The following is a 15,655-nucleotide window of genomic DNA, read 5'->3' as shown; positions in this document are numbered from 1 at the left end:
CCTGAGTGTGTCGCAGAAGTAAAGGTGCTTTGGAGTTGTGAAAAACATCTTGACGCGTTGAATTATTGGTGGACATTAAACAGAAAAGTCTGTGGATGTAGATCTTGAAGAGATAGATTCTCTGGTGTACTATTTGGAAAATATATTTTCCCCCAATCTATGAGCAACGTATGATTTACTTATTAAGATCCTTTGAATGCGATCGGATCGAGTCATCTTTGCGACCATGTAGCCAGTGAGCAATTTCCCTAATGTTAATTGTTCAGTATTTTACATTCCTGTTTATACTAATGCAAATGTGTTTAAATGTTTCCTAGGTTTTTCCAAAGAGGTTCATCGAATACCAAATTCGATAGTCAAATCACTAACAGATGATGATGTCACTGACAGAAAATAGTTGGTTTACAAGTATCAAAAGCCACCTTAATATTTTGGAAGTGTAAAGACTCTGCGTAAAACAGCTAAAATGTCTCATGAGGAGACATTTCACAAAGAATAAAAACAATTCTTGAACTACCAACATTCTTCTCCGTCTGTAGGAAGTGTAATTTTCAACGCAATGTCATTTCATCCATTTGTGATGCAGAGAACTTCTCCGGGCAAGTATTCATGTAACACACACTGCACAATGGACACCGAGGAAAATTCATTGGGAAAATTCACATTTTTAGCAGACAGCAATCACTCCCACACACACACTGGGGCAACCAAGGTGCAAGCTGTAAGATTTCTAAAACGTGCTTTTGTCTTGGAATTGAAGGCTCAGACAGCCTCGAGTTATATGTAAATTAAGAATACATTTAAAACAACATAAAGCACAAGCTAGCCAGGAGATAAAAATTTGGTAGGACTTGTTTTTAAATTCACTAAAAAAGCTCAGGAGATAAAACATACCTCTTGGTCCAGATTGTAGTCCTCTTTGGAATTAAGTGCCAATTTTACAGCCATGTAATCTCCACTTTTCACGGCATCTCGCAATTCACCTGACGGGAACAAGGTAGAACCAAATAAAGTTTAGAGAAACTTCCCATTAAAAATCTCATGCTCAAACATGTTATGAAACATTGTAAAAAAAACAACAAATAACACTGCTTATTTAAACACATTCTTAAAATCTTTTAAAAATGAAAATTTAAAAACTTAAATAAAGAAACAAACATCTAATTTAAGATTATGAACCAGCCATTCATCACATTAACAACTCAGACTGTCAGCCTTCGAGTGAGACAACAACTAGAGACTCTATGTATTGTGTACTTCAGGGGTCTCCAACGTTTAGCTTGCCACCTGGTTCAGAGTAGGTCGCAGATAGTTGGAAAAATATTCTGTGCTTCCCACATATAGACTTACTTAGGTGGGCTGTCCAGGTATATTGACGGCCGCTCAAGTATATTTGTTGATCCTTTTCAGCATTTTATTATTTATATATTTAAAACATCACATGTTCAATCACCTTATTTGCACTACTGTTAATCATTGCACTGTGGTTTAATGAAATATTTTTTTTTTTTACATATTGTACATTTTTATAATTTATTACCTCTATTTTTAGTCTGTCTGTCTGTCTGTCTGAGAGAACAATGCTATCAATGCAATCGATTAACGAGTGGACAATCTTCCCTTGCTCCCTTCAGCTGTGTCAGTGCAGCAAAGGTGGAGAAATACACAGAGATCAGAGGACAGAAACACAGCACAGACTGCCACTCTGAGCTGGAAAGAAATGGTAGCTCATAAATTAAGTTAATAACATAAATACAATATTTTTGGCTGGACCACAACAGCGGGGCCAAAAGTAGAAATTAAAAGCCGGGGTCCAGCCAGATACTAGATTTTTTTTTCCTAGATGTGTGTTTCTTTCAGGAGTAGGTGCAATCGAAGGGGAAAAACGGTCTTTTTAAAAAAAAATTAAATCCTATATTAGAACACTTAATTTGTCCCTTTTCAAACCAGTTCTGCCACACATGAGTTGGGTGCACTAAAGTAGGGCATTTAGAGAACATCTGTGTAATTGTAGATATACAGAAAATGACCTCCAATTGAAAACATACAAAAATGCATACAGACAAAAGCATGCACATGCTGTTGAATTTAAGCTGTTGTGATACAAAAAAAAAAAAATCTGTGTTATTATTCACATAAATGAAACTAATTGAGCTGGTTTGGGTGGAGCTCAGGTATGTGAATAAATGTTACTAAACACGAGTAGCTCTTTAGAGACAAAATAGATGTCCGAGGAAAGAAGGTTGGAGACGAGATTGTTAATAGCAAAAATACTCAAGAACTAAATAATCATCTAATTGTCTAATGCACAAAAGGAAACACTCACTTGGTGATAACGGTGGACCTGACAAGATCTCATCCTCTCCATTCAGATGTTTCTGGAAGTCGTCCAGAGTCATCCAGTCCAGGTTGAGGTCCATTCCTAGACTTAATGTAGCTTGGCCCTTGTCTGTATAACACACAATGCAGAAATATCATTAGATGGCAGGTAGAAATCCTGAATATTAAATTTAAATGACCTGATTCTCTCTTAAAGTAAAACACAATTCCATTTAAAAATACAAAACATCAACAGTAACATGTCAACATTATAAAGGAAAATGTATTATAAGATATTAAAAAAGGAATGTGACATCTGGAAGCAGCAAAGAGGCGACAATCAGAAACATACCAGATTTGTCAGTGCCCTCTGGTGGATCCTGGGCGTCATCACATGCCATGAAGAGCCGGGGCTCGCTGTCTTCTCTCCTCTTCTTCCTGTCATCACTTGGAGTTCTCCTCTCCCAGCTGGGACGCTGCCCTTCCTCGGGTCTCTCCCTCCGATCCCGGAAATCGTCTCCAGGCTTCGGCTTCCCTGTAGAATCCTCTTCCCTCTCCTCGCTGTCCAAACTGAAGCCGTAACTCTGGCCAGGTCTGGAGACTAAAGGGGGAGCACACAAGACATCACACTTGTTGGACCATGTGTCAAAATCCATCACAGCTGTCAGTCAAACCTATTGAAAACAGCAGCTTGTCCCTTGTTGTTTCTCAGGGAGAAGACCTGTTGCATATTGAGCATAGTGGGCATGTTCATTATACACTGAAAAATTATGCAGAGGCCTTAGTACTGAGTCTGTCAGCTGTTTGAGAGACAATTTCTCACCTGATATACCTGCAGTCCGAGTGTGTTTACAACTGTGTTTTTAGCCGTTTCTTTGCTTCCTTAATTGCTGATCCTAGCTAATCATCACAGATGCAAACTGATTTGCAAACCTTTTATTCTTTCACTGTCAGATATCACGTTTAAAGCCACGAGCATTAATTTATTCGGACAAATTAAGCTTTAAGATGTTGGTCCAACTTTGAAAACTCATTTCACCTCTTCCTACAGTTGTGGGCTTGTTTTGCACAGCTAATGGTTTAAAGTGAAAAGGACACTTGTACCATTACATGTGTAAAAAAAAACAACAATGGATTTAATCATCCATCCATCCATTATCTATACCCCCTTTATCCTGAACAGGGTCACAGGGGGACTGGAATCTATCCCAGCTCACTTTGGGCAAAGGCAGGGTTCACCCTGGACAGGTCACCAGTCCATCACAGGGCCAACAGGTAGAGACAGAGGATTTAATCATTTCTATGTAAGTATAGGACAGTGTACACAGACTTTCAGTTGTAGGAAGCACCTGATTATTTTGGGTAGGAACTCTAAAGATGAATATATTTGACATTTTATGGTTCCCCACTTTGTTTTCCACAAGTGTACCACCTATGTAAAATTAGCATGGTGTTCAAAATCACATCGGCACGTGTGATTTCTTCTGTGGCCTTTTACATTAAAGCACTTGTGTTTTCATGGCGAGACTGCCTTCTTCTATGGGCTTTGTTTTGTACAGTTGCTCCAGAAAGATCTCAGACTGAAACCTGGTGCAAACCAGATCCATTGTCACTACGTGATTTTCCCTCTGTGAATATATGGGTCTGGGCGCCCGCCATAGAAAATCATTTAGTTGTTCCGTTGTGCTAGGCGTAGACCTTGGATGAATTTTAACCAATCAGCATGTGCCAAAATCCGCCGACACTCTGTCACTGCTGCAACTACTTACGACCCATGTCCACCGAAGTGTTTTTTCCTGAGTACAGCATATTTTTTAAAATTGTTTTAACGAAGGCCAGCACCTTAACGGGGTGCGGAGCATTTATTCTGCGCTGAATGCTGAACACTCAGCGTTTGTTTTTCCAGTCGGCGAGAGTTGAAAAACCTACAAACACTGCGCTTGTCGCTGTCACCAGCTGTGTCCAATCACAGTGAAGGAGGGGCGGGACAAAACGCGCTTAACCACCGACACTGCTCGCTGATTGGTCCGCCCTTCAGAGCGGCTGCGCAAACGCCAATACGAGCGGAGTTTCAGACGTTTATTCACAGCGAACAAAACTGAAGCTGCAAGCGAAAAACGGTGCAGCCAAGCTACTCAGACCCCTTCACTTTGTTTCACATTTAATTCTTAATGGATAAAAGTGCTATTTTAGAGATCAATAATCCATAATAACAAGAGTGGAAACATCTTTTTAGACAATTTTGCTCATTTATAAAAAAAAAATAAAAATAAATAAATAATATATATATTTTTAAACCTTTATTTTAGTACTTTATAGAAACCTCAGTTAAGGCTTTGAGTCTTCTTGGGTAAGTCTCGACAGGCTTTGTCACTTTCTCTCATTCTTCCTAGCAGGTCCTCTCCAGCTCCAGTAGTTGTTTGGGCTTTGGCTGGGCTATTCAAAGATTTGTCCTGAAGCCATTTCAGTATAATATTTGGCTGTATGCTTCAGGTCATTGTCTACCGACAGGTGAACTGTGTCTCCAGCAACAGGTTAGTACACTCTGAAGAAGGGTTTCTTCAAGGACTTCTGTGTATTTGGAAGGTCCAGAAGGAAGGTCTTCCGAAAGTCTTGCTCTTCACTCTTCCCTCTCTCTGTCTTCTCAGGACTTTCCCCTCTTCTTCCTACCCACTTCAAAAAACACCAGTTTTATGCCGAGGGTTGACAAGAACATGCGCTGGCACATTTGGATCCTTCTATCATCCACGACAAGGTGACAAAAAATGGATGCTGACCACCTCGAATTTCTCGCTCCTGTTGGGCGGCGCTTTAAGCTGCTCACCTCCACCAAAGATGACCTATCTTTCCAGTCCAATTTCTCCCAGAAATACTTGTATATCTCCTCTCTCTTTGATTTGACTACTTGGTGGACTTTTGGCAGGCTGCAGACTGGCATGCCATCCCCATTTTTCTTGCCTCCTTCAACACATTCTTCTTCCTGAGATAGGATCGCCCCCTCATTCTCCTTTTTTGGATGTTCACGTTCCAGGTTTCAAGATTTGCCCTCTTCCTCTGCCTTCTCACACTATCCTCACCACCTCAGGAGTCCTCCTCAATTCCTTCTAATGAAAAGAAAAACAGAGAAAAGAAATATATGATAAATGGATTTTCTTTTCACTGTCTCAGAGCGTTGATCTTTGTGTGTGCGAGAGTGAGGTTAAACACAAACAGCAGCAAACTCACTAGCAAATATGCAGCATTCACTCTTCCACAACATTACTGCTTTAATGCATCATACACACTTTCGCTTGGGCATCAGAGTCTATTCATTAGTGTTGTTTTATTATCAATTCTTAGTCCATTATGATCTGTGAGGCACTTTGAGCTGCATTTATGCATGACAAGTTCTTTACACATTAAGGTGTTGTTAATATTAAATATGACATTAATAATACATACCTTCATTTTCAGAACCATCCTTGACAAATTCCGAACCAACCTGGTCACTTTCAAGTGATTATTAAAAAGATAAAGAAGAACACATTAAGTGCACTGGATGCAATACTGACATTATTCAATGTTTAAGAGTTTGCCTCCTTTGCTCTGGCTGACTTCATCCTCGTCTTTTAGAAAACCTCTCCTCTCTGCTGACCTTTGCCTCTGCATCAACTGCCCTGTTGTATCGAATATTCACCAACGCACACATCTGTTCTAGTGTCAAAGACATGCTTATCCTGAAAAAGTGGAAAAAAAAAAAAAAGTCCACTCAACAGTTTACATAACTGAATATACTGATTGGAGAAATCAAACATTGATAAGTACATCTTGGTCAGTAAGCTAACCTATAAGTAATCAACACAGCCTTTATAAAGACAAAAGCTTTAGGTTGGTATCACTGAAGACGAGAATTACAATGTTAGCCCAGATGCTGCCAAATCTGTGTTTCATCAAAGTAATTACACAAGTGTCAACAAGATACTAATATTAGCTATTGAAACAGCATTTAAAAGCAAGCTAACGAGCGCTACGCGTTAGCCATCAACCTCGAGCTGTAAATACCAAAAGTACGCCAAGTAATCCATTCAAATGACACTTGTGAATAAATGTTAACTAGTACAAACTTGAATACAGTTGTCAAACAATAAACGTATGGTGATACTTTACCTTGACGACCATATCGTAATCAAGAAGTGGCTATTTGCTTTACGACTTCCACAGCAGCCTGGCTGCGCCGACTTTGGCCCAAAGCTTCAGTTTTCTTCGCTGTCTGGTAACTCGGTCCGTACTAGTGTTTGCACAGCACCTCTGAAGGGCGGACCAATCAGCGAGCAGTGTCGGTGGTTAACCGCGTTTGTCCCGCCCCTCTTCACTGTAATTGGACGGCTGGTGACGGTGGCGAGCGCAGTGCGAATATTTTTCAACTGTCGTTGACTACAAAGTGAAATCGTGGAACTTTCAGCATTCAGCACAGAATAAATGCTCAGCACCTCGTCCTGCTGCTGGCGTTCATTCAAACAATGGAAAAAATGTAGTGTACTGAGGAAAAAACGCTTTGGGCCGCTGGTAGGTTCAGCGGCGGCAGAGTGTCGGCCGGTTTCAGCGCATGCTGATTGGTTGAAATGAACCGGAGGTCTACGCCCAGCAGGATGGAACAACTGTAAGCGATTCCCGATGGAGCGTACTCAGACCATAAGAGTGAAATTGGGTTCTGGTTCGCACCAGGATATTTCCACAAACGCTTCCCAAACAAACGTAGGCGGGCCTGTAGAGCCTGAGGAGGGAGATACGTGGTTTGATGGACAGTTCTGATATGCAATCGAGAGACATTAAATAGATGATGTAATAAAAATTCGTATCATTGGCAATTTAGATTTCAGGGCCTCATGGTAGAATGTGCACATTCTATTTATAGTAAAACGTCTAAATCGTCAAAAGTGTACATACATGGTTTTCATCCGACAGCGACGACATATCGGTGTGAAAATACGAGTCCTTCAGATCGACCTCATGTAAACCAGTCGCCGGGCCGCATTCTGAACTTGTATGAGCCCAGATGTCTGTTCAGAGCTCGGAGGTGGCGGATTGGATGGAGCCCTGACCCCCTTTCTGCTTTGGAGGCACAACTCGTATTGCTCCCTTTATTAACAGCGACTAGATCTCTTCCTGGAGTCTCTGTGCTGACTAGTTCGGGATCCAGACCGCCGCACAGTAAAGCCTTTTGCACAAAATACATTCGTGTGGTATCAAAACAACAACAGAAGCCTTTTCTGGACACCTTTGGCTTCAAAAGTGGACAACAATTGAATTTGATAGGCGTTTGGTTGATAAAAGATCTTTTGTGTTTATCCTTTTATGAATAAATAGTTACCAACATTTTATTGACATTGTTTTTCAAGGAAAACATGTTTTTATTCTTGCTGACATGAAGCAAATGAGATTTAGGTGGTGAGAGATATTGTTGTCAGGTTTTTAAAGTTGCTTTAAATGTCTTTTTACACAGTGCACTCAGTATTAATGAAAGAGGGGCTGGAAGACACTTTTTTGAAATTACAAACCCACATTAACATATAGGGACTTGAAATTGTATATCTTAAACTGACGAATATTTTATGTTCACCCATGTTGCATTTATGTAATCTGTACTCACCTAATGCTCAGATGTTCTTTTAAATTAGGTAAATTAAAGTGGGTTAATGTGACCATATACGTCTTCAAACTAATAATATGTATGGCAGGGTGTTTTTGGTGTTCCTGTGTGTCTTGCATACCATCTGATTGCTTGGTCCTCTCTGTCTTCTCGGGCTCTGGTCTCTGCGCTGGGGACTCTTTGGATGTCTTGGGAATCTTATCAAGCTTGCCTAATGGCTAATGTTGGGACGAAACAAACAAACAAACAAACACTTAACACTTTGCAGTGTTTGAGGAAAACTGTTGAGCAGCAGAGCAAAACATTTAAGTCTGCAAAAACTGAACATGTTGATGTGATGTTGTTTTTTTGAAAAGATATTTAGCAAATTCCGAACAAATATGGTGAAAAGGACATAAAGAATTGATTCCTACATGTTGTACCTTTGTGGGTTTGCTGATGGTCTTCTCTGGGACAGGTTGGTGAAGCGGCTGCCTGCGGGGGGCGCGATCCTTGGCTTCGCAGTTCAAAAGGAACTTTTCAAACAGGTTCGTTGAGCCTGCCGCGTCTTTCGGTCCCAGAACCTCCTCTTTAGTCAGCTCCTCCTCCCGGACCTTGGTGGTGCTCGCAGCTGTGACGGAGGACGACGATGATGACGAGGATATGGAGGAGGATGGGACTTTGGCTGGCGTCGACGTGCTCTCCTGCCCTTTGCTTTCCGGCCCTTTGCTCTCCTGCCCTTTGCTCTCCGGCCCTTTGCTCTCCGGCCCTTTGCTCTCCGGCCCTTTGCTCTTAGCTTTCTTATGCAGGGTGGAGCTATCACTGGAGTCTGATTGTGGAGCAGCATCATCTTTGCTTTTAGAGGAATGACCCTTCACTTTTTGAAGACTGCTTTCTTTCTGGCTGCCGTCCGGCTTTTTACTCTTTTTGTCATGGATAAGGTCCTTAATGCCCTGCAGCTTCACCTCCCACTTCCCCTTCTTCTGTTTGGACTTATCACCTAAGCCTGCCCTTTCCACTGATTTTGTAAGCGTGTCAGTTGATGCAGAATCGTCCAGTTGGGACTCTGACGGGCCTTCGCTCGGGTCATCTTCCAGCGGAGCGTTGGCCTCATCTTCAGAGGTGTCAATCTTACGCTCCTTCTTCGCTTTCTTTTTCTTCCACTCGTCTCCTTTTTCTTTCTTATGTTTTCCTCCCTCTTTTCCTTTTTCCTTCTTGTGTTTTTTGGTGGGGACAGGCTCGTCGTCATCCTCCTCAGAGTCAACAACACGCTTTTTTAATTCAGTCTTTTTCTCCTTGGTAGGAGAGGTTGGGGTCAAGACTCTATCGTCTTCTTCATCTGTTTCCGGCGCCGGTAGGGGCCTGAACTCCTCCTTGCGTTTGTCTTTCTTCTTCTTCTTTTTCTCCTTTGAAGAAGGGTCTTCTTCTTCTTCTTCTTCTTCTTCCCCCCGCATCATCTTCTTCTTTTTCTTCTTCTTGACGGGTGCCTCTGTTGGACGGTCTTTGTCGCTTTCGCTCTCTGAGTCGGCATCAAACACGTCGCTCTTCATAGGCAGCAGTTTCTGAGAAGAGAAAGAGACAACCAATGTCACATTTAAAAAAAAAAAAAACATGTTATTTTTGGCTTTCTTATTTCAAGTTTATGTGCCGATGATTATATTTAAAATGACTTTAGTCTATCTGAGCTGTTCTCAAACAGATGTTCCCTCATTTTATTGACTACAGATACTACAACCTCAATATAGAACACAATTTGAACTTTTCTGCTGTCAAACTTGTTCATCTGTCTCATAATCCAGGGAAGCAAACATCAACCACTACAGACGAGATCACCAACACTACAGTCATTTCTACAGAAATTATGGTCATCCATTTCTACCACACGTATAAACATGGTATATAATCATAGACCAGGAGAGAGTTTAATAAAGTTAATTCATGCTATCCATTCACTGACTGACGCAGATGCACACATGGTCCCATTCATACTATAATTCTAGGGTGTGCGCCGATCTGCTAGATCAGGGGTGTCAAACTCATTTTAGTTAAGGGGCCACATACTGCTCACTTTCACCTCAAGTGGGCCAGACCAGTAAATTCATAGCATAATAACGCATTCATAACGACAATATTTCTCTATGTTTAAATCATTGGTGAAGGCTTTTGGATGATAAATCCTATTTTAAGGTCTTTCTACAATAAACTAGAAACATAAAGACCAAAAACTCAGACATCAGCCGACTGTTTATCAGCCTGGGCTCTCCTCTGCAGATTCCCTAGCAGCGAGCGCTGCTGCCTCTGGAGCAGAAATCGCATTTACGCTGTTTTTGAAGCAATTACTGGATCGATTAAAAAAAAAAATTGCAAAATGTTTGTATTCATAAACCTCCATATTCTCATAGAAATGGAATTTATGTCTTTCTGTAATTTTCACACTTAGTAAAGTCATCCGGCGGGCCGAGCTGGACCCCCTGGCGGGCCGGATCCGGCCCGCGGGCCATATGTTTGACACCCCTGTGCTAGATAGACACATCCTAAGCATGAGCAATACATTACACAGGTGCAAAACACGAGAGGCATCGACAAAGACTAGCACTACGACTTTTAGTTTTACGGCCTCAAAGTTCGATGAACTAGGGAGTTGCATTGCCTCTCATATTGAACACAGAAAAACACACTGACGTCTCGTGGGTGTTCCTGAAAGGCTGAGTGTGACGGCGCACTTTTCAGAACAGGATCTTTAAAGCAAAATATGTTATCTGGTAACAGACTGGGATGTCGAACTTTCTGACGTGCTTGGGAAAATCATTCAGCAACCACAGCATTCATCTTGTTTTCCTGAAGCATGCGCAGTCGTTGGGCTGCACAATTAATCAAATATTCATCTCGTTCGCGATCTCGGCTTCCTACAATTAAACTAAGATAATTGACTGCGATACATTTCAAATGTTTGCTGTGCTGCATATCAAACCGAGCACTTTCCTAACTAACAGTCAGCCAACCACCAGGGGCCAATTGAGATGTGTTGGCTTCACTTTTGAGGAGCTGTCATGTGCTGTCACCCAGCGGGGAGTAGGAGAGTAATATCCAACAGAAAGCAGACGAGCAAAACAAAAACCGAATGTCCGGAGCAGGATGAAAAGAACTGTGCATTTTCAGTACTGTAGCACAACATTAAAGCAGCTCTCTGTTCGTATACTTGTATGTAAAACGATTTGCTTGTCAGATGAAATGTGAATAAGGACCAGTCTTAATTTGATGCAAATATTTGTACATGAAAAGGAGTGTAGCACAACATGGAAGTGAAAGCAGTGTTGTTTATTTAATGTGAAAGTGCAATAAAAGCATTTTGTTACTAAAGTCATAAAAAAAATCCTGATAAATAATTGTAATCTCTACATTCATCCAAATAACTGTGATTATCATTTTGCCCATAATTACACAACACTACGCAATCAGTGCGGTTGATGTTTGTATAGTAAACACAATTACAGATTTTGGGCTGCGCACTTTCATAATTTGAATCATGCCGACCCACAGAACCTTTGTGGACATAGAAAGCACTGATCTTTAGCTGTGACGTACTTGGTCCAGAAACAGATTTTGCTTGACATGTGACGCACCTCGGAAACTATAGCATATAAATTTGTATCTCCCCCCTAAACTTTTGACACTGTGTTTTTTTAGAATTCACCTGTGATCAGCTGTGACTTCTGAAACAAACCAAAATACACGTTGCTCTTTCTAACAGGCCAAAGAGAGTAAAAGTGAACAGTTATTGTTTACAGCATCAGTGGTACTCTGGAATCATGACTCTCACTGAGACTTACCACACTCTTCTTGGCTTCTGCCTCCTTCTTGGCCTTAGCCTCAGCCCAGTGCTTCTTAAAGGTTAAAAGGACTTCTCGACAGTCCTCTAAATGGGCCTCTGGCTCCCAGGTGTCATCGTCAGAGCAGTAATTCTTCCAACGAACTCTGTAGAGCGCTTCACCCTGAAAACAGAGAGAACATGTGAAGCTCAGGCATCATATTAGCTGACATATTAGCCGTCAACTGTCACAATTTAATTACCGACTTTTTCCACCAAACAACAGAATCAAGAGCAACACAAGATTTCCAGATGATGGCTGCATGTATGCAAACATGGCTGACAGACTAGATAAAATGCACAATTATAATATTTTGAAAGGTGGTTGTATATCTTTGGTGAATTGATTGCATTCATAATAGATGAAATATCGACAACAGCAAGAGTTCATTGAGAAGAAAAAGCAAAACACTTAAAGATGCAATGAAGAACAACAACAACAACAACAACAACACAGTGCCAATACAAATATTCACTGACCTGGACCATAAAGCAAGTACATAAAAAAGGTAAACAAACTGAACATGATTATTTTCTAATGCAATAAGTTAAATCAATTATCAAATAAAGTGAAAACTAAGTTTTCATTTGTAATTTTTTTAACATGGAGAACCACATCGAAACCACAGGACTTAATTTTGCACATGCAGCTTCAATATAATTTAATGGAAGCAACACTATCGCCATTAACTTGATTTACAGGACGAATTCGAGTTCTTTTGTTCGCCGAGAGTTTAATCAAACAGCATTTCTTTTATTGTGAAGTGACCAGAAGTCATCTTGAATGATAGTCATAGAGGCTCACTAGCTGTAAAATAAGACTTATATCTATATTTTAAAAAAAAGTGTCAGCAGTTATTTGTTGCAAAAGTTTCCATCTTCACCGAACCCAGAATTAAGGCAATTAAGTTAAACAAGGTTTTTCCTTTTAAAGTATTTAAAGACCAGAGCACGTGGAGACAGCAGAGAAACTAGCAGGTAAAGCCACCACATGTTCTCAGTCAAACATAAGTTTGTTTCTACACGTGATACAAACCAGAGAGCCCCCGGAGATACAAGCTAAGTGTGTTAGTAATACCTCAGTAGGGCAAGTATTAGCTCAGTTACCTCCATGATCATGTGACTCTCATGTTGCACTTCACAGCAGTCCTTTCTTTCTCCCTAAAAACAGTCCCTTTTTAATCCTGAAGTTTCTGGAGGGCTTCAGTGCTGTGGTAGCAGTAGGGGGGAGGTGAGCATTTATTAGACTAAAAGCTTTGCATTTTCATGTAATTATAGACTATTATCATTACAATGTTTATTTTAAAAACACACTGTTTTCCAGAATTACAATAATCAACAAACATTAGTAAAACAAAGCAATAGTGGGATATGTGGTGTACACCTAAATGTTAAAATGGTAGAGAAAGCCCTGTATTTGGTCAAAGAGCCCTCATACTTATCAAGTAATACCGGCATTGTTCAAGTGTGTTCATTCCCTATTTCACTAAGTGGAAATTGTTTACTGATGCCACTTTATGACTGTTGTGATCAAATATTCTACTTTCAACAGGAAGAAATCTGAGCTTTCTTCAACAAACACAAACGGTTTGATCTCCAAACTGAAGAGCACCAGAGGGACAACCACCTGAACACCTGAACACACAGTTTGGACAGGAAGGTGTTTCAAAGTTTTGTTCAGTTGGACAAAAACACTCCCCGACTCTTAAGTTATTTGTCTTTTCTGCTACGCACTGATAATTTCATTATAAGCGTCTTTAGGCAAAAAGCACATACACAAAAAGAAATCCAGCTCAGCACAATCATATTTCTCAAGCTTTCCAAAAACCTTTCAACCCATAAATTAATTCAAGACTTTTAAACTGCAGTATACAAATACAGTGAATGTGCAGGATCCTTGAACTTTTGCAGCAGTCGCTGGTACTTACGACACAAAAACAAACTCCTCTCCCACCCATCCCCGCTCACACACAAGGACTAATCACTCAAGCAGAGGCCAAGTTAATATTTACGTTGAGAAAACGTGGCACCATCTTGTAACAACGCTTGAATCTGTAAACAAAACACCAGGAATAATGGGAGGGGGGGGCAACTACTGCAAAAACATAAACCAACATTGTCTTTTTACCCAGAATCAACAGAAGTCACAGAGCTTTTGTATTTCTTCTCATTGTGGTAAGTGATCCACATGTTTTTATTAAACAACTGGATGTGTTCAGACCACCTTGCACAAATGATAGCTCAACTATACCAGTGAGCACACCGTACTCTCATCCTTTTGTGACATTATACTGCACTTCATTTGTGGAAGACACACTTCTCAATTAGTGACACAACTAAAGTCATGTTTAAACGGTTGGCGACGAGCCAGATTTATAATAACTAACAGTATTACATGTTGATTAAAGTCTCCATACAGCGTATTAATAGCCATCTGTTATTAATATCTTGTGTTTATACACAGAAAGTTGATGCGGGGACAAACAGGGCGGCCACGATGCTAACGTGATGTTAGCTGGCGTGACTTCATCCGACCGGACGTGTTTACCGACAACAAGTCGTTTTAACCGCGACGACACGAGCACCGGTCCCGGTGTTTATTTTTATTTGTTTTTGTTTGATGCAGCTAAAAGCCGCCGGGAAGAGAGAGGACACAAACATTTGAAAGCCCCGCAAAGCGTCCGTCCTTGTCCTCAGCGGGGGACCCGGGGAGCGGACATCACGGGAGAAGTTGTGCATGAACACGGTGGTTGTTTGGACGGAACACGAACTGAAGGACGACGCAGCGCAGCGCGCTTGAAACGCTCGACACGCGGGTGTTTCGTTGACATCGCGGGTCTGTCCGCCGTCGGAGGTCGGCTATGCGTCGAGGAGAGTGGAGTAAGAGGGGGGAGAGGAGAAAAAAAAAAAAAAAAAAAAAAAAAAAAGGACAGCCATGTTTGCTCGGCTCGCCGTCAACGTAGCAGTTAGCCTTACCTCCTCCACCCGCATGTCTATGATCCGCTCCACCTCGTACACATCTTCCTCTTCGTCCTGCTCGCTGTCCGCGGGCTCCACCTTGTCGGTTTCAGCCGCCATGGCTGCGGGGGTCGGTGCCGAATGGAGCTCGTTCCTGGGTTGTTTTTTTGGGTGGGGGGGGGAGGCACCCGTTAAGGCCGCCGTGTTGACGGAGGTGGGACGCCCTCGTACCTGGCGGTGGGACTGCCCTCGCGCTGCAGCTCAGAGACACACGAGCACGCGAGCTACCGCCCGCTGGCGCCGCGCTGCGTTCAAGTGCTGCTGCTCGCCGCCCGAGTTAACGCCTCCGAATCGCACGGACGGCAAATCAGCAATTTGAGTTTGTTTTTGTCCAGGCTTGTAAACGGTAAAACGGACACGCGCTTCACAATACTGAACAGTTTTATTTGAAATAATGCAGAAATACGCGAAACTAAGCATTCATAGGTAACCCTCGCGAGGAGTGTTTTAACCACCTGTCTGACATGAGTTACGTGCCCTTTTAAAAGTTTCCTATCAATGAATTATATACCTGCATGCCTTATATAAGTAAATAGAGTGTGAAATAACTATTTTCCAACGTGTGGTATCTTTTCTGTCTACTATGTCGGTACTATTACATTTAAGGGCAAAATTCCGATGTTCCCCAAAAGCATCATGAACACTGCTGGATTATAACGTACAGTAGCAGAGCAATGGAAACATGGTGGACAGCTCAACGCAGACCGTCAAAGGATAAATATCACATTGACATTTGTGCATATTTATACTCTAATGAAGTATAATACATCTCCTCCACATTAATGTTTAGATACACAAACTAAAACGAATTAAAATTTTCATTCACGTTTCCATTCCTTAGT

At 41.4% G+C, this 15,655-nt stretch overlaps 1 protein-coding gene and 1 long non-coding RNA gene across 3 annotated transcripts in view; both read right to left on the bottom strand.

The window, feature by feature from the left end:
• mphosph8 (M-phase phosphoprotein 8) overlaps positions 1-15,052 on the bottom strand; it is a 33,969-nt gene extending 18,917 nt beyond the window's left edge. Inside the window, exons 1-7 of one of the 2 annotated variants that reach the window (XM_069155040.1) lie at positions 14,772-15,052; positions 11,758-11,919; positions 8,371-9,489; positions 8,070-8,166; positions 2,672-2,920; positions 2,327-2,449; positions 895-983 (exon numbers count right to left, since the gene is read on the bottom strand). In XM_069155040.1, coding sequence (XP_069011141.1) covers positions 895-983; positions 2,327-2,449; positions 2,672-2,920; positions 8,070-8,166; positions 8,371-9,489; positions 11,758-11,919; positions 14,772-14,873 — 1,941 coding nt within the window. In that variant the 5' untranslated portion in view covers positions 14,874-15,052. The remainder of the gene's footprint in view (positions 1-894; positions 984-2,326; positions 2,450-2,671; positions 2,921-8,069; positions 8,167-8,370; positions 9,490-11,757; positions 11,920-14,771) is intronic. The other variant, XM_069155041.1, reaches the window with a different exon arrangement.
• LOC138201494 (uncharacterized) lies at positions 4,637-8,059 on the bottom strand. Its single transcript, XR_011178490.1, has 3 exons — positions 6,466-8,059; positions 5,761-5,807; positions 4,637-5,423 (listed from the first exon to the last, which is right to left on the bottom strand). It is a non-coding gene; the product is annotated as an uncharacterized lncRNA (long non-coding RNA).
• Positions 15,053-15,655: the final 603 nt, after the last annotated feature.

This window comes from Embiotoca jacksoni, unplaced genomic scaffold (assembly GCF_022577435.1).
Source record: "Embiotoca jacksoni isolate LCO1_2020_lvr unplaced genomic scaffold, fEmbJac1.0.p SCAF_2, whole genome shotgun sequence".
Taxonomy (NCBI): Eukaryota; Metazoa; Chordata; class Actinopteri; family Embiotocidae; genus Embiotoca; species Embiotoca jacksoni.
This window is presented reverse-complemented; position numbering and strand designations above follow the sequence as displayed.